This window comes from Festucalex cinctus, chromosome 11, assembly GCF_051991245.1.
Source record: "Festucalex cinctus isolate MCC-2025b chromosome 11, RoL_Fcin_1.0, whole genome shotgun sequence".
Classification (NCBI taxonomy): domain Eukaryota; kingdom Metazoa; phylum Chordata; class Actinopteri; order Syngnathiformes; family Syngnathidae; genus Festucalex; species Festucalex cinctus.
The window spans coordinates 23,142,645-23,161,348 of NC_135421.1; the positions used below are offsets into that span (position 1 = coordinate 23,142,645).

The window sequence follows — 18,704 nt, forward strand, 5'->3', positions numbered from 1 at the left end:
AGAGGACATTTTTAAAACTTAAATGCTAGGCTCAAATATAGTTCAAATAATTCAAACAATACTGTAATGTGTTATTATTATGTCTTATAGAAAACATGCTAACAACATTTAAAGCCTAAATTTGTTCAATAAAAAGTGTTATACACTTATTTTTCCTCTTCCCTAAAAAGTGCTTGCACTGAGGGAAGCCATTTTCTTTTAAAATGCAAACAAAGGTAGCAAAGCCCCACCACTACACATTTGGTATCATTGGAAAGCTCTGAATGTCCTCTATAGAGCACAAAAGGAGTTAATTCAATTGTATGCACTGGGTGGGAGATATTCAGGTTTAAAAAAGGTCCACTACAGAGGACAAATTTGAATTGCTGGTAGTCAGGAAGTTACTGGCCCATTACTGTACCCGTTATCTGTACTTAACCCATACAAAATGTAGTACATGATCTTTTCTTGTGAAATGGGCAAAAATGAAGAAAATCTAAAACCAGCTTGACAAGACTGTAAGTTCTAGTTATGTTATGTTCGTTCAGTATGAACTCAAATGTGTTTGAAGAGCCTGGAATTATTACAGGTATACGATCTGATCTGTTCCTTATTGTTCCTCTCATATCCCACAATATGCATTATCATTGTTTTTGTCTTAGCAAGTTTTTGTTGAAATATACAGTAAATCAAAGTGTCAAAATTCTTCTTTCAGGCTTTTTTGAACTCGAGCTGATTATCGAACCACAATGTCATGATGACAACTCGACTGTGCCCTGTTTCCATTTTGTGCTCATGTGGCACGACATTCATGTTTTTTTGTTTGTTTTTTTTGCAGTGTATGGTTTCAGTTCCCACTCTGCGACGGTGTAAATGTAATTCTGAATAGTTGTTTGTGTCTGGATGTGCCTTGTGATTAAATTTAAACAATTCATTTCTAAAACCTTCCCTCACTGACTTTTGAAGTATGCTTTCAAACATACATTTTTTTTTTTTTACAGTAACAATCACAACCGACATTATTCGAACCTTTCTTTGGATCTGCAACATGTGGCTGATACTTCATCACCGTGAACGTTTTTTTTTTTTCTTTCATGCGCAGGAAGAAGATTGCTTTTTACTTGCTCGCCACCAACAGAGCAAAATAACGTACAGGGCGATAAAAAATTGCTTCATAACCCTCACATTGTGCGTCTGGCATCATTATGAGGCACAATAGCCTCCGGAGGGCGGCGGCTTTTATTGGCGTGCCTCTCAAAGGCTCATCCATTAAACAAATCAGGAGGTTATGTATTAGATTAGCCGTACAGAAGACACCAGGGGAACGTCTGGAAGAACACTTGAAACCTTGTCTCATAACGCCGGGAATAAATTAGCTTATTGACGGCATTAGGGTGATACTGTCAGAAGGCGTCTCTTCAAGCGTTATGTTAAATGAAAAGACCACCTCCCCAAATTATGTTACCATGGAATTAAGAGTGATAAACGGCAGTCATTTGGGCCGTGTTGAGAGCGAAGCTTCTCATCACAGCAAGTTGCCACTTCTCATTTTAACACCAGGCCTAATAAATTTGCAGCGTCGGTGATATTAAAAGCTGAGGAATATTTATTCAAGCTTAGGAAGGCAATGTCACACGCGAGTCAGGAAGCTGGTTGGGGGCAGCTTGGCTCGCTCACCACCCGTGGAGTCAGTCTGCTGATCGGCTGACCCTGGAGGTGAGACGCAGACTGCCACCCACTGGTGAGGGGTCAACACTGCAGTGGAGGTTCACGGTTCAATGCACTGCAAAAGAAAGCTCGACAAAAATCCTTTTAACTTTCTTTAAAGTGAAAACTGGCTGTGTATTTGTTTTGAAAGTATCGCTGCACTATATAGAATTTTTATTTTTATTTTTTTTTGGCATTGTGCGCATATGTGTGCGTGTGCACAATTAACTCATTCACTGCCTTTGACGGGAAAAGACGTCAAATGATGCAATGCATTTTTGCTGGGCTGGCAGTGAATGTGTTAAGCAGGCCGCCTCTCATTTAGAGCCAAACAAAAGCCTTGGAAAATCTCAGGAGAACAACCTGCTTATAGCAAAGGAAGGATGTTTACGGCGTTGACTCGATTATCGCTCAGGCTTACACTTTGATGAATTGGAAAACGAACAGGAAGGTAAGCCGCCTCCTTCAGGCTTATTGCGGCTAATAATGTCTTTCAGAAGAGCATAAACATAATAATTATACCCCTTAGACTACTAGCAAAAAAAAAATCAAGGTAAGTAAAGTGTCACAGTATGTCGCAGTAAATGCATCGAATATGTATTCCTACTATTATTATTATTAGCACGGCTCCAAAAATAAATAAATAAATTAATAAATAATTTTAAATTTGAGACTGCAAATTCAATTTTCATCCACTTGCACCACCGCAACCAATAAATTTCCTGATTTTTCTCAAATGTTTTAATAATTACTACAGGACTGTCTCAGAGAATTTGAATATTGTGATAAAGTCCATTATTTTCTGTAATGTAATTAAATAAGTCAAAATGCCACACATTCTGGAGTCATTAAAAATCAATTGAAATATTGCAAGCCTTTTATTATTTTAATATTGCTGATTATGGCTTTTTTTTCCTTTTTTTTTACTTGGTCTGAGGAAATATTCTAGTATTTTGAGATTGGATATTTGAGTTTTCTTAAGCTGTAAGCCATAGTTAGCAATATTAAAATAATAAAAGGCTTGCAATATTTCAGTTTATTTAATTGCATTACAGAAAATAATGGACTTTATCACAATATTCTAATTTTCTGAGACAGTCCTGTAAATATTGAACGTCATTGATGTCAAACTTCTGCTCCTTTAAGAAAAATATAATAATAATAATAATAATAATAATAATAATAATAATAATAATAATAATGATGATGATGATGATGATGATGATGATGATGATGATGATGATGATGATAATAATGATGATGATGATAATAATAATAATAATAATAATAATAATAATAGTTATTATTATTATTATTATTATTATTATTATTATCATTATTGTTATTATTATTGTGTTGAATTCCTGATTCAGATTCAAAGCTAAGCACATTTTTACTCCATGTTACAACACTGAACCTGATCAACAACGCGTTTGTGCGCCTGGGTGTGCAAGTGTGCCGTAAAAGTGGACGTGAGGTCGCAGTCAGAGTGCATGATTAATGTCCAGATGTGTGGACATATTGCAACTCAGGGTGGCATTCGTCTTTCTTTCTCTCAAAGTGCAAAAGTAAGCAGCATATGGTCCGGAAGGTAATAACCCTTTGTCAACTTTTGTTTCCTGTGGAAAAGAAAAGACCCGCGTCACTGATTTCAGAGTAATAGAAAGAACACATCAAGTACAGTATCACTTTGTAAAGCTCTTTTTTTGACTTGTTTTATTTACACTACAAAACCTCAGAACAAAACAGCTTACGGGAGAAATCAAAGTGTATGGATCACTATGCTGAGAAGTCAAAATCTTTTGGGTATAGTTGGACTTTTTGAGCTTTGTGAGAACATATTGAACATTTTCTAAGGGTGCAAAGTACGAAAAGTGGATTGATGCATCACAGCATACAACAGCGATTCGGAGACATTGTGCAAATTGTGCCCTCTTTGGCTGTGTGTAGGAACGAAATCAGAACAATCAGGTTAGATAAGAGCTTTGATCTTGCGATCCATCAATGATTTTCTCTCTCACCTTTGATGTACTTGCAGAAAAAAAGTCCAATATTTCAGACTATGCTTGGGCTGAGAAAAATATGAGCAAACACTCCCCAAATTAGCTTCGAGCTTTTTTCTTCTAGTGAGTCGGACTCGATCGAGCTACAAGGAATAATAAATAAGTATAATCGAAATGATAATACCCGTGACGTCCCAGAGATGCCGTTGCTGGGTCCATCTACGGAATTAATGACTGCAGCAACCTCTGTTAACTCATTCACTGCCATTGACGGAAAAAGACGTCAAATGATACATTTTTTCCTGGGCTGGCAGTGAATGTGTTAATACATTAGTATATCAGAACAATGCTCAGATACCACACAAACATGTTAATAGGACATCATTTTCTGCATTCCATAAAACCTTGAAGTCAGAAATGTGACCGAGTTATACAGGGAAACACTATTTAATGATCAAGCAGCCAAAATGTACTATAGGTTTGATGTCAGGATTTTTACTCACAAACACATGAAAAATAAGTTTTTTCTGGAGGTGTTTTGTATTTATCTTTTAATAGAATGTTTAGAGGTCAACACCTTTAAATCTCCAAATGGGCTCATTCCAAATTCCTAACAGTATTCAATGCACATGTGTCCATGACCTCTCCTTTAATCCTTCATCCTGAAATAGCCGCATATTTTTTTTCCTGTGAGTAAAACTGACAAGTGTTTTTATTTTCATTTGTGTCTCAGTATTCACACAACGATCACAAAAAAAAATATGGTTTGAATATGTTAGCAAGCCATTAGATTGATGATTAAATACAAGTCAAATTAAGTAAAAAAAACTAATAATAATGTTATAAGAGCTTACATTAAATGTTTTCCACAACCTATAATCCCAAAACAGTTAATATCATTTTAAACTAATTTCAAAACATGCCCTTTTAAAACAAATGGCTTACAACAGACTTTTAATTTCATGAAAATGAAACTGATTATCCTCATTTACACGAACAACCCGGCTCCTCCCCCTACATAGAAAGCTACTCTCTCAGATGAGATATATAGAATTACTTCAAACATTCTTGCTTGTGACCAAGTCCTATTTAGCAGGAACTTTGGCGCCATCTTGTGGTATCCTACAGAGCTATATAACAGTATCTTTTTTCTGTTATACTGAATTTTTTTTCTGTCATAAAAAACAAACAAACAAAAAAAAGGAGGAAAAATTACTCAGAAAAACAGGGCTAAAAACATTATTTAAAAAAAAAAACAGAAAAAAATGTATTCCAAAAAACAGAAAAAAATATTCATAAAAAAATTATAAACAGAGCACCAACTTCTGTTTTTCTGAGTATTTTTTTATTTATTTATTTATTTTTACCTCTGACCTCCAAGTGACTTGTTGCAGACCACTAACCTGTATATATGACTGGATAGCCCATACAAGCTAGTGCAAGCTGTTGAAGTCAGAGGGCGGCCATCTTGTGGCTGTCCAGTACACAGGTCAGTGGTCTGCAACAAGTCACTTGGAGTTCGGAGGTCAAATAAATAAATAAATAAATAAATAAATAAATAAATACTCAGAAAAACAGAAGTTGGCGCCCTGTTTTTTTTTGTTTTTTTTTTTGGAATATTTTTTTCCCCGTTTTTCTGAATAATTTTTTCCCACCCTGTTTTTCTGAGTAATTTTTCCTCCTGTTTTTCTGAATATTTTTTCCCCTTTTTTTCGGAATACTTTTTTATGATAGAAAAAATATTCAGTAAAGCAGAAAAAAAATATAAAAAATAAAAAAAGAAAAGAAAAAAAATACTCAAAAAACAAAGCTCACCCCCCAAAAACTAGTCAGAAAAACAAGATTTTTTTTCTCCAAAATGAATGCAATACGCTTCCGTAACAAAGGACATACATTAAAATGAATACATAAACAAATAAAATACTATTTCCATAAATTTTCCAGCTGTCTGGGATTTAATAATAGAAAATATATTCAGTAAAGCAGAAAAAAATATTAAAAAAAGAAAAAAGAAAAAAAATACTCAAAAAACAAAGCTCACCCCCCAAAAATTAGTCAGAAAAACAGGAATTTTTTTTTCCAAAAATGAATGCAATATGCTTCCGTAACATACATTAAAACATAAAAAATAAAAAATAAATACTATTTTCATATTTTCCAGCTGTCTGGGATTTAATTTAGGGGTGCTAGCGTGCCCCCCAAAATGAGGTAGAAACGCCCAAGGATGGCACCCAGAGTCCCTTTTTTTTTCCCCCCTCCCAGAATGAATTTTGACCATGTTGACGTGACAGGTGCACAGTGCAAGAATTTAAACTAAAGTGTCATGTGAAGTCACCTAATGGCAGTGCCAGTGGGTGAATGCCTGGTGAGCTGCGGGGTGACGGTCGGCCACCTGTGCCAATCGCAGCGTGCGTGGGAGGAGTCGAAGAGCTCGGAGGTGTGTCTGGAAAAAAAAATCAAGTGTGGCGCCGCATACTGAGTACAAGTGGGGGGAGAAATGGCATGAATGCAGCCTTTTACTGTTTAGACAAGCTTTACTGTGCGCGCCTTGGAAACTTGTTTCGCCAGCCAGTTGCAATTTTAGCTTGTGCACATTTGAGAGGTTTACCCGAAGCACAGTCCGACAAACTTAAGGAAGAGGGGGCGAAAAAGCCCCCCCCCCGCCCCCACCCTCAAGTCCCTAAAGTGACGCTGATTTGCTCCAAAACGAGCAAGCCTGTTGTGCGGTTGCTTCAAACAAGGATACGCTGTTGGACATGTGAATTTCAAGGAAATAACTGGCAAGCGCAACAATGAAACAAGCGACTGTCCTGTATTGCATCGACTTTTTCCTGGCGTGCCTCTTGTTTGGGTCGAGCTCGTCACAATCAGGTGAGTCAAGCCGACGTGTGCGCGCTGCTCGGCGGGTTCCAAGTGAAGCGCGGAACGCGTGTGGGCTCCGCGGGGAGACTTTTTTTTTTTTTTTTTTTTTGCATCCCGTTTGCTTTTTTTTTTGCATTCGTGATGAGGAACTTGGGTGCGTTCAGGCTGTGCATGATTGGAATCTCGTTTTTGCTGTTCGAACGATGCTTGTGGAAATAGTTGAATAGTGGTTTGGTGGATTTAAAAGTTCGCACCTTGTTTATTTTTCTTTTAAAATATGTGTTTGATACAGATCTGAGTTCAACAGATGCTTTTTAACATTCATCCGATCCATAAATCCTGCAGGGACGATCATGCAGATGAACTGTTGTCCATGTGCAATCTGCAAACGGCTTGATATTAAAGCGGGTTACCGTGAAATGACACGATTTCATTTGATTGCAAACTCCCCCCCGGGGACCATGTGCACCTCACTTTATTGACGAGCGCTGCAGCGGCGCTCTTTTACGCACCGGCAAATGCACTTTTCCTCTTCTTCTTCACTTTGCAGACGACACTTTCATTTAAAAAAAGAAAGAAGACAAACTGTATTTAATATATCGGCTCCTTTCATGCGGCGAGCAGTGAAATGTAAACAGAGAATGTGGAATTGTGCACTTTATCTACTGTAGGGCATTCCACAGAACAGTCGAAAGAGATTAAGTGATATTTTGACATTCATATGAGATAGAAATCAGGACAAATCCAATATTGGATGATTGGGTGAATTGGGCAGGTGCAAAGATCTCTCAATATGGCTTGATGCGCTGATTTTAAATATGCTTAACACATTCACTGCCAGTCCAGCAAAAGCTTTGACATTGACGACTTTTTCCGTCACTGGCAGTGAATGAGTTAATTGATGCATGTATGAAAAGAGTCAATTTAGCCAGAAAATCAAAACAAAACATGTTTGTTTTTTTCCCCCCACAGTCAGACCATCACCTCTGGATCAAGTAAAATGCAACTCAGCTAGAAGGAATAGATTATGCAAATAACTTGGTGTAAACATTGGTTAATTTGTATGATGGAGAGGGTAACGAGATGGAAGTGCTGTAATATGTGTGTCATGTTTGATTCCATGAGCTAGCGGTGGCAAATGTGCATGCCCACACTTGCCCCTCGCTCAATTGCTTTTTCATCATCTTTATTTGATGCAATCTTCTTTTTATTTGAGCCACTCAGCATGTGCAACGTATTCTAATATGTCCATGTTTGCTGATTTATCTCCGCTTGAATTGTTATCCACCGGAAAATAAATGGAAGCTTTCCTCGGGCTGTGTAGTCCTTTGCTAGAAATTAAAACAGTTTGTCACCTAAGTTGTCGCTAGGATGCGTGCGAGCAGGCTGGCGAGTGGCCGCAGAGTTCCTGCACTGCAGCACACTTCTTCGTTAGAGCGCTCCGAAACACCGGAGAAGGGAATTGCAAATAGCTGCCGATTCCAAAAACCATATGGCCTCATTCAAGATAGCTCTGCGTTGTTATGAATATTCATGTATTCCATATGCAGGAGACGGCGTAGGCATTACATCCGTCTGCGTGTATTTGTGTGGGCTCTTTCAATTAGTCGAGTCGGTGCAATGTGGGGTAAACTGGAGACGCTAATTATTCTGCGTGCCGGCTTTCGGCAATAGTCTTTAGAGTTTTGGATTGTTGTCAAAAATGAAATAGGGTTTGAAATGCGTTTATGCTGACTGGAGATGTAGCATTGTTGAACTGGGAGCATGCTCTGTGAGTGAGGCTGAGCAAAAGTGGACAAGAGAATTTGTTGTATTTTTATTTTTTTCTTTCTTAAGCTCACCCACAGTATGTGGACTGATTTGCATGATATTAACTCATTTACTCCCAGTAACGTATAAATAAGTTTTTTTTAATGTTCGTAGTGTCCCAAAGACGTATTTATACGTTTTTTTTTATTTTTTTTTATTTTATGCTAGAGCATACAGAAGGCTTTGATGCAGCCTCTCAACTGAAAAGAACGGTTGCAGAAATGGTAGTTATTACACAAACGGCCAGCAGGTGGCAGCAGAGCAAAGGAGATCAACCAGGGCCATCTCGAAAAAAAGCTCAATTACTTACAATTTTAAATAGATTTGTGAAAACTGATGAAACTTAGCTCTCTTCTAATGCCAATTGCTGCAAAACGGAAACAGATAGAAACATACTTTTTTTTTCCCCAGATGAAAGAAGAGACTTTAATCTTTCTTTTGGTAGTTTCCATGCTTTTATAACAATTGAACACAATATTCTGTGGGCCTTGCAAAATCAGTCAAAATCCAGTAAAACAGCCGGGAGCGAACGGGATTGCGAAATGTGAAAATGGCTGGGAGTGAATGAGTTAAGGATCAAATCTTTTTTTTTTTTTTTTTTTTTATTTACCACAGTGAGCGCATTTGATGTATTTTCTACTTGAATGTATGGTGCTGTGCTATACCATAAAACGTGAGGGCGCACTTGGACCGGGGCTACTTGACACTGCTTCAGGGTGATTGCTCCTCTCTACCGCTCTCTTTTACTGGCCTGCACTCACACTGCACTGCGCTCAGCCGCACTTCATGTGCTTACATCCGCCATCACTTAACAATACAACACTGTATCGCTTCAATTTTGTGGATTATTCTGAACCCAGGTGTTCAGAACATTCCAATTATACCTTGCACATATTTAAATGAGATTAAGATAGGGTGACCAGAATTTCAAAATGAAAAACCAGGACAGTATAATTTTCCAGAAAATCAAATATACAATAAACTCTCACCAGGAACTATTTGGGGAAATGAAGCTTCATGAAGCACTTGCAATATATTTTTTTACTCTAGATAAAGATAAAAGTTAGAGTGCAATGGAAATTGATTTAATGTCGACTGCATCTTTAAAGCAAGAGTTCCATCGAGATGAGTCAAAAAATACCACAAGTGTTTGATTCACTAATTTATAACAAATTTAATCGCTAGTCTATCTGGTGACCGGAGCTAATGCTAAATGCTATTTTGGTTGACAGTTCAACAGAGCTAAACAACCCAATATACTCACAATAATCCAACTTTTTTTGCCCAGTTATTGGAAACTGTTATTGGGCTGTTTCCCTCACGTTGAACCCGCATTGTAACGTTGGAAATATGCCAACAGAAAAGCTCAGCTTGCCTTGGGTTTGACCAGCGACCACATCAAATAGCTTAGTAGGATACACTTCCCATGATTCTTTGACACAAAAGCAGGAAGTAATTCTAAAGCGTGGATGTGAAAGCAAATGGGAAGGAATTTAACAGTTAAAGTAATTTTGAATTGGTTTATCGTATGACTCGCTGTGACAACTGTTTGATTGACATACACATTGATAAACAATTGGCTTGTTGACTCGACTAAAACAAAAACAAACAAAGAAAAAAAAAACACCTCCCTCATTTCGTGCTCTTTTTGCCACCTTATTTGAGAATGTTTAAATTGTATTTTTAGCGTTACAGCGCCACTTCAGGCCTGGCATGTATACTACAACTTTTCAAATTTTATGCCCTATTGACGCACACATTTCTTGAAAGGATTCTGTGAAAGTTTTTGAAAATAAAAAAGAAATGCAATCACTCTTTTTTTTTTCATGTGAACATGACCTAAGAGATTTCCCCCACCCCATCTTTAAAACTCATTCACTGCCAGTCATTATAGAAAATTTTTCCAATTTATATATATATATATATATATTTCCAATACTCACGTGATATTACATTCAATAATTATATATAAACCGAATCTACCAAATAACAGAATAGACTCCCTACTTTTTGTCCCGTCCCGTTCTTTTATAATTGACAGTAGAAAAATGTAGGTTTGCCAAAATACAGCCATTTCTCCCATGGACTCTGAAACTGTGTTTATTTCCTATAAAATGGGGCAATGATGTCATCTACCGGTGGTTGGGCATCAGTAAAGTTGTTTCCAAGTTTGATATTTACAGTGGAGCATGCTCAGATTCGCCCCCATTTAGCACCGCTCTAAAAAATACAATTGACAAGTATACTTGTCAAAGGCAGTGAATGAGTTAAATATGGGAAAAAAAATAAGGGTAAGAATAATTTAATCAGAACCATTATTCTAGAAATGAACAGTACAAAGTCAAGCCCAAAAGTATATTATGACTTTCTCCGTCACCTGATTTTGCATCATTACTGTGATTATATTTAATAATGCCTTTTCAACATAATAACCCTCTTCACTTTTTCATTTACTTCGGTTTTTTTTTCTTTTTTTTTTCCCCCTGCATTTCCCTCCCCGGTTTTGATTAGTTGATGGGTTTATCAGCATTTAGACTGTCTGCCGGCAGCAGAAGCGATTGGATCATATTTTATGTGACCTTTACGAGATCTATAAGCTCATTTATCAGATGCAGTTATACAGGCAAAACACAAGTCCATACGTTGGGCCATGCATCATCATTATTGTCAGCTGTTGGACGCCCCTTCTGTGAAGGATTTCATAATGGCATTGGTGCATCCCGCCGCTTCAAAATGATGCGTCTGGAGAATGCAAACAACAATATGTAGCTCATCAAATAGACGAAGTGGATGTTTTTTTGTTTGTTTTTGTTTTTTTTCACGCCATTTCAGCTTTTCCTTTTGCAAGCTGAGGCAGGATTATGTGGATCTTTCTTTGTAGAAAGACAGAGACAAAAATAACTTCTGCGCAGCGCTTAGGCCCCCTAAGTTCAATTCACGTATCGATCAAACCATCATTAGCACAGTAGTTGCTACAAACTCTAATACGGGAGCACATGCTTGCGTGATATCGCAGACAATTTGCTGAGCGACTTAGAAAAGATTGGAGGCTCAAAGTTTCAATTGGGAAAAATCGATCCCCTCTGTCTTAATTAGGCTGGCAAATGTGTGTTTGGGGACTTGGTTAGGCAAGATCCCGCGTTAGACATTTAAATCAACTGCTCAGAGAACCACAGATGTTTGGTATTTTCAACACTTTTTTCTTTTTTTTTTCGTTATCATTTGATAACTGCGACATACTTGATAGTTCTACAAAGTTGTTGATGGGCTTGAGCACAAGTAAACTTTAGCTCCGCCTCCTTGATTGTCATGGTAACTAGGGATAGACCAATTATCGACTGGGTCGATTATCGAGGCCAACATTCAGCATTTAGAAGAATCATACAGCCGATAATAGATCCATAAAAAAAAAAAAAAAAAAAAAAACTTCACGGAACTAATATTAAATTTCATATATGCTGCTGACCCTGGGAACTCTCTGCATCTTTTGTTTTTATTTGAAGTTACAACTAATAAAAGTACAATTTTAATACTTCAGTTAGTTTGAAATTTTAAAAAACTTTATGTCCTGTACAACACAATAGGGATCTATTAACTTAAGTTTTTATTTAACTTAACTGAAGATATGCTTCTGGCCCTGGGAGATCCCTGAACTTTTTGTTAGATTTTTAAAACAAAAATGTTTATTAAATAAGATTTTTTTTTTAAACTCCAATATTTTACAATCCCTAAAAGTTGTTCGATAAACATGCTTAAAAATTCAAAAAATAATTAAGAGCTAGAGTTTGCATGTTTTCAAATTTTGATGCCAATATTTTCTCTTTTAGTGAAAATGGATATTGGCTCCAAATATCGGTTATCGGTCAAAAAAAAATAAAAAATACAAATTACACAAAACTGGCTAATTTCAACAGGTATGTAAAAAGAGGGTGGACAGTGTGCTGTAATTCTGTATTCTTGTGATATTTTGACCGATTCTGTGTAAATGGAATCCTTTGATTTAAGAAACCATTATTTTTTGTTATTAGTTATTTTTCACTGTTGAGAAATATTTTATTGTAAAATCTTCAAATGTTTTATACCCAATAATGGCAAAATGATCTTTTGAAAAAATAAATAATGCATCTTCAGACACACACATACACACAACAGTCAAGCCTTTACTCTGAGCTATCACCCTAAAATGGAGGGCTCACAAGTGACACTCAAACCCTTTAAAAACTGTCCGAGCGTGTGATGTATGTCTCTCGATTTGCTCGACTTTTGATCCCCCGATGATGTTGTTGCCTCCTTCCCCGCACAATAAGAGTACTGTATCTGTCCTCGTCATCTTGCTGGAGGGCGGCAGGATGCTGTCAGCCGCTCAAACCTTTGACAGACATATTTTGGAAGGTTTCAAAATGTGGTGTGCGTTTGGAGATTTGATGGCTGTCAATGTTTGTCTGCGTAGGACCGAAGGTTATGGATGGTGACTGACGCGATGACTTCCACGGCTTCTTTTCCCTGCTCTTCAAAATTTGCTGGTTTTGGGTGCCTCCTCCTAATTTGATAAGTTTGAAATGAGCATAAAAACTCGTCCCATGCTATGTTATTTTCCCCCCTCCGCCATGACAGCATGCCATGTTGTAGCGGTGGCTTTTTAATTGTAATTTTCCTTTTGTTATTTTTCTATTCTGGCTCCGAGTTAATAATGGTCGCCAACATTTGAAAGGATGATAATAGGCTGACAACTTGGCATGAAAGACAAGTTCCACCTTCAGACGAGCCTTTCATTCGGTTCCGCATGTGGGTGCTTTAAAAGGCAGATTCCTCTCAAATCTCTTCCGCTCCTTCTCTTTCCTCTTTTAGTAATCCCCCTTGTAAAATATTCATAGCTAATCTGCATTTACAATGTAATTACAGACGGCCTTTGAGTGATATCAGATAAAGTAGGCTCAACACACACTTCCTTCAGAATCATGATTTGGTAATTTGTGTGTTTGAATACATATGAGACAATCTTTATAAATTTTATGTGGCCGAGACACAATATTTTAATAGTCAATGCCCGACTTGTAGTGATAAGCAGAGAATATCTTTTTACACTTTCCCACTGGTTTTGCAACATTGTGGCTATGAAGTCACATTGTTAACAATTATTTGCCAGAGGGCCATAATATATGTAATAAGTGTGTAATAAATGCATAATAACATGTGTAATAAATGAGACGTGGTTTAAAAACATTTGATAGTCAATATATTTTTGGCTATTAAGTGACAATGAAAGCAACTCTATGCACGTGTGCGATATGTAATAATGCGTAATAAATGTGTAATAAATGCACCTTTACCACTTTTGCCAAAAAATCATGATCTACTCCATTCTGCTTTGCAAGACAAAATGACAAATAGACATTAATGTGTCTTCTTTGTTTAAACATTTATTAAAGGGATACTTTACTTATTTTTCCCATTATAGCAATAAAAAGTTAATATTTTGTCTATAATTAATTTGATACTTTCATTATTTTTCACGTACAAATAGTACCTTTAAAAACACATTTTGCAACTTGCTGTCGACTGAATATGACATCACAAGGGCTCAGTTAACCAATCACAGCTCAGCTTGTGAATGTCACATGACCAAACCTAGAAAACTGAGCTGTGATTGGTTACCTGAGCCCTTGTGATGTCATATTCAGTCGACAGCAAGTTGCAAAATGTGTTTTTGAAGGTACTGATTGTACGTGAAAAATAATGAAAATATCAAATTTATTATAGGCTAAATATTAATGTTTGACTGCCAAAAATGGCTAAATAAGTAAAGTATCCCTTTAATTTTGTATTGTAATTGCCTTTTTCCACAAAAACAGCATGTGGGCTACAACTGCTTTTTCCCCTTCGTCTTCATTTCTAATTTAAATAAAATCGATTTTTGAATATTAAAATCGATTCGATCCGATTAATAAGTGAGAATCTCGATTCTTTTATGAATCGATTTTTTTGGCACACTCCTAGTATAAACTTAAGTCAGAAAGTCCTAAATCAGAAAATGAAGTATTTTTTTTTTACCCGACCCAAATGGTGGCCTTTGCGATTTGAAAATTGCATCGCAATGTCTTTTTGAATTCAATTAATTGTTCACCCCTAATGTATATGTACAGTAACCTTAATTCTGCCTTTTAATGAGCGAGGCATATATCTTGAATTGCCTCTTCCTGCATTACCACTGATTAAAGGGAAATGATTTTCGTGCTTGGCAGTAATAGTGTGGCTGTCACTGGTGCAGTCACCTTGGACAGAGTAGAAATAGCGCCGCTCTCTTCTCCTGGATGTGAAGGTTCATAAAGCACGGGATGAGAGGAGCAGGAAAGGCAATTGACCTTGGTTGCTTTTTTTGGGGTGTGTGTGGGGGGGGGTATAGTCCCTAAACGGCCACCCGATGGTCCTACGGTGCGGTGAAAGGGACAATGCCCAGAACGACAGGTATTATTAAGACTGAGGAAGCATACGACAATTTTGAAGTTATACAGCTCTGTGTAAATCAAAGCTGAACATTATTATTACCACGACGTACACAGCCAATTTTTACGACTTTTTTTTTTTCACGACTGCCATATTATAAAGACTTACAAGAAAGTGTCCCAATCTATATAAGATCCATTCAAATGATTGTAAAAAATTAATTGCCATTGACTACGTTTACATCCAGTCAATATTCGGAAGTGAAGTCAGCCCCGGGTGTAAATGCTTTTAAGTTTTACAACTTTGCTTTTTTCTTATACCTTTTGATTAAGGTCTTTTAAACAGTTTTAAATTGTGTTTTTTCCCTTTTAATTAGCATTATTATTAAAAAAATAAAATAAAATCTCCACGCTACTCATTTACTGCCACATGTTATCAAAGAAAAACTTTGATATGACAGAGGCTTTGATCATTGACAAAAAGAGATACAATGCTTACATCTGCTGGCCATAGTTTAGAGTGTTTTAGATTCCACAACCCATTGACCAGGCAGCGCTGCAATTTTAGTTGACGTTATTTAACGTTTTTGGCAACAGACGTGGTGATTTTACTGATCGTTATTAAACGTTTTTGGCATTCAAAGAGTTAAAGTTTGCTGTATAATGTTTTAACATTGTCAATGTTTGTTCTTTTAATAAATTTTCTAACCTACTCTTATTTCCGCTTCTGTAATGTTGTTAACTAATGTCTTTGTTGATGCTTCTTTCCTTGTATAAAGCACATTGAGTTGCATTGTGTATGAATGGTGCTATACAAATAAACTTGCCTTGCCTTGAATAAACCTTGATGTGAAATCAACACATCGTCGCTGCTATGTGAAAAATACATGTCCATTTTTGTCATTTTTTTACATTTTTATGTTTTTGAGATGTATGCATTCAAAAAAAAAAAAAAAAAAGCAAAATAAAAAAAAACAAAAAAACCCACAATATATCAGTTATGAGTGTAAGCCGACTTGGTGCAGTCCGGTGCCAAAGTCAAATGTGCCATTTCAAGCCCCTTGTGCTAGACTATTTACCTGAGACAGGGGTGCTTTATCTCAGCCAGTCACTAGTGCATGAGTAAACACACAGGAGGTGGGAGGGAGGGTGTAGGTGGTGGTGGTGGTGGTGGGGGGGGTTGCATACTCTATATCATGCTGCTTCCAGCCGGCTGCCTTTGTTCCAAAACCTCTCTCCCACAGAGAGACATTATCCCCCGATGGCAAGGTGAATGGGTTGCTGATGTAGGATTATTTGTTGTGGTATGTGGAGACAGGATGGGGTACCAAAGAGAGAAATTCCCTTGATTTGAGTCAGAGAAGGGCAACCTGGTACAAGGGAGCTGAGGTGTCTTTTTTTTTTTTTGCAAGGATGGAATATGGTCCGATGTCTTGGGAGTCTTGGTTAAAGTGTTCGCTATCACAGGAGCTGTATGGACAATTAATCAGCAGCGGCCCAGAGGGGGAAATGGGGCTCTGACAGGGACACTTCATTTTGCACCGGACACACATACTCGCGCACTCACCTGCCTGCTGGCAGGCTCACCCACCGCTTCGACTCCCCACTTCATTTTTTTAACGTTTCTCTTCTCATGATGTGCACACCCCCCCCCCACCCACTCCCCACCTCAATTCCCCTTCCCTATTCCTACTCTTCTCTGCCATCTTTTTCGTCTTCTCGCTTTGTCTTTGCCTCTCTTCTTGATTTGAATCAGTTGAGAGTAACCTCGTGAGACTTGACAGCTGGGTCCAAACTCTGTAGGAGTTGAAGTTTCTTGCGGCTTTAGACGAGGAGACGGGAGGGGTTTGTTTGTAGAAAAAAAAAAAAAAAAAAAGTAAGGCAAGCCACGGTACTTCACCCGAATTGCACCTCCCTTCTTCTTCTTCTTGCTCATCCCTTCATTTCCCTCTCGCTATCCCCACAGCTGCTGCTGAGTGATTGATGGGTTCAGGTTTGACATGGCCTGCTTCACCCGAGGGCATTAGCAGCAAGGACAATGGTAAGAATCAGCCAGATGCTTCAGTGAAGCAGGCAAGGGAAGTAAAAGATGAATAACGGAAAGAGGGGAGACTGTAGATGGGCATATGTTATATTGTCACCCTCTTAAAATAATTGACAAAGGGATTTTCTTGCAAAAATAATTTTTGTTTGCCTAAATGACCTCCTCATGATGCAAATGGTTCAGTTTTTGGTGTTTCTTGTAAATTCTGAAAAAAATGACAGGATATTATTTTAAACTCTTGTGCTCCCTAAAACGTATACATACGTTCCATTTTAACTCATTTACTCCCAAAAACGTATACATATGTTCTATTTTAACTCATTTACTCCCAAAAACGTATAAATACGTTCTATTTTAAATATTACCATGCTCACAAAGATGTAATTATACGTTTTGGTTTTAATGCAACCTCTGAACTGAAGAGAATGCTTGAAGCAATGGTAGTTATTACAAAAACGGCCAGCAGATGGCAGTAGTGTATAAGAGATCAAAAAGCTCTTTTCCCCACTATTTTAAACAGATTTGTGAATAATGATGAAACTTAGCCATGTTCTAATGCTAATTGATGCAAAATGGAAAGCTAGAAATACACTTTTTTTTTTTTTCCCCTGATGAAAGAAGTGACTTTAATCTTTCTTTTGGTAGGTTCCATGTTTTTATAGCAATAGGACATAATATGCTATGGGCCTTGCAAAATCAGTCAAAATCCAGTAAAACAGCGAAAATTTCCTGGGAGTGAATGAGTTAAATGATTTAAGTTTCCCAAAGACATATTTATACGTTTTTTTTTTTTTTTTTTTTTTTTTTTTTTTTTAATGCTAGAGCATACAGAAGGCTTTGATGCAGCCTCTTTACTGCAGAGAAAGGTTGAATCAATAGTAGTAATTACAAAAACGGCCAGCAGGTTGCGTTGAGTATAAGAGAGCAACCAGGGCCATGTTGTAAAAACCTCTTTTCTCCACTGTTTTAAACAGATTTGTGAATAATGATGAAACTTAGCTACATTCTGATGCTAAGTGCTGCAAAACAGAAACATACAAGTATACTTTTTTCTTAATGAAAGAAGAGAGTCTAATCTTTCTTTTGGTATAGGTTCCATGTTTTTTATAGCAATAGAACACAATATTCTGTGGTCCTTGCAAAAATCAGTCAAAACACAGGAAAACAGCTGGGAGGGAAGTGGATTGCTTCAGTGAAAATGGCTGCGAGTGAATGAGTTAAGAAGGCGTCGATATGGGCCTGTTTTACTAAAGTCTTGTGCAAAAACTGGTGCACACTTGATTGTGCATGCAAACAGATGTGGACGCTGTGTTACTAATCGGGTGCAAACAGGATTGTCAAAGAGGCAGTATTGCTGCAAAGTTCATTTAGTAAATTCAAGGAGATTATTTGATCACGTCGAATGTCATTTATCAAACTAGTCTGCGTCTGAAAGGCAAACTAGGCAAAATGTTCACCCACGAAAACATTTTCAAAATGTCAGAAACAAGGCATTTTTGGAGCGACTGTGGAGCCGACTAGGAACCAATATAATAATATCACCTGGCAAAATTCCATTCAACTCTGTATTTGACTTCAGTGTTGCCCAAATCACCCCCCCCGTGATGGTTACCAGTGCTGGGAAGCGCTCTCAGACTGAGCTGACAAATTACTCTTGCAGCGTGAATTGGTTTTCTCTGTGATGTAATATAACAAGCCAAGAACATACAGTAGATAAACACGTTTGTTGGCCATAATGCTTTTAGAGTGTTTGCAAATAATGCTTTGATACAAACACTGAGATGATATATACAGTCAGGGTGGAATGGAGGGTTGGAACCCTCCTGGTAAGCAAGCAGCCATTTAACAAAGAGCCAA

General features: G+C 37.3%; 1 protein-coding gene across 1 annotated transcript in view; it reads left to right on the forward strand.

The window, feature by feature from the left end:
• The first annotated feature begins 6,185 nt into the window (after positions 1-6,185).
• erbb4b (erb-b2 receptor tyrosine kinase 4b) overlaps positions 6,186-18,704 on the forward strand; it is a 238,036-nt gene continuing 225,517 nt past the window's right edge. The window contains exon 1 of the mRNA XM_077536191.1: positions 6,186-6,560. Coding sequence (XP_077392317.1) covers positions 6,482-6,560 — 79 coding nt within the window. The 5' untranslated portion in view covers positions 6,186-6,481. The remainder of the gene's footprint in view (positions 6,561-18,704) is intronic.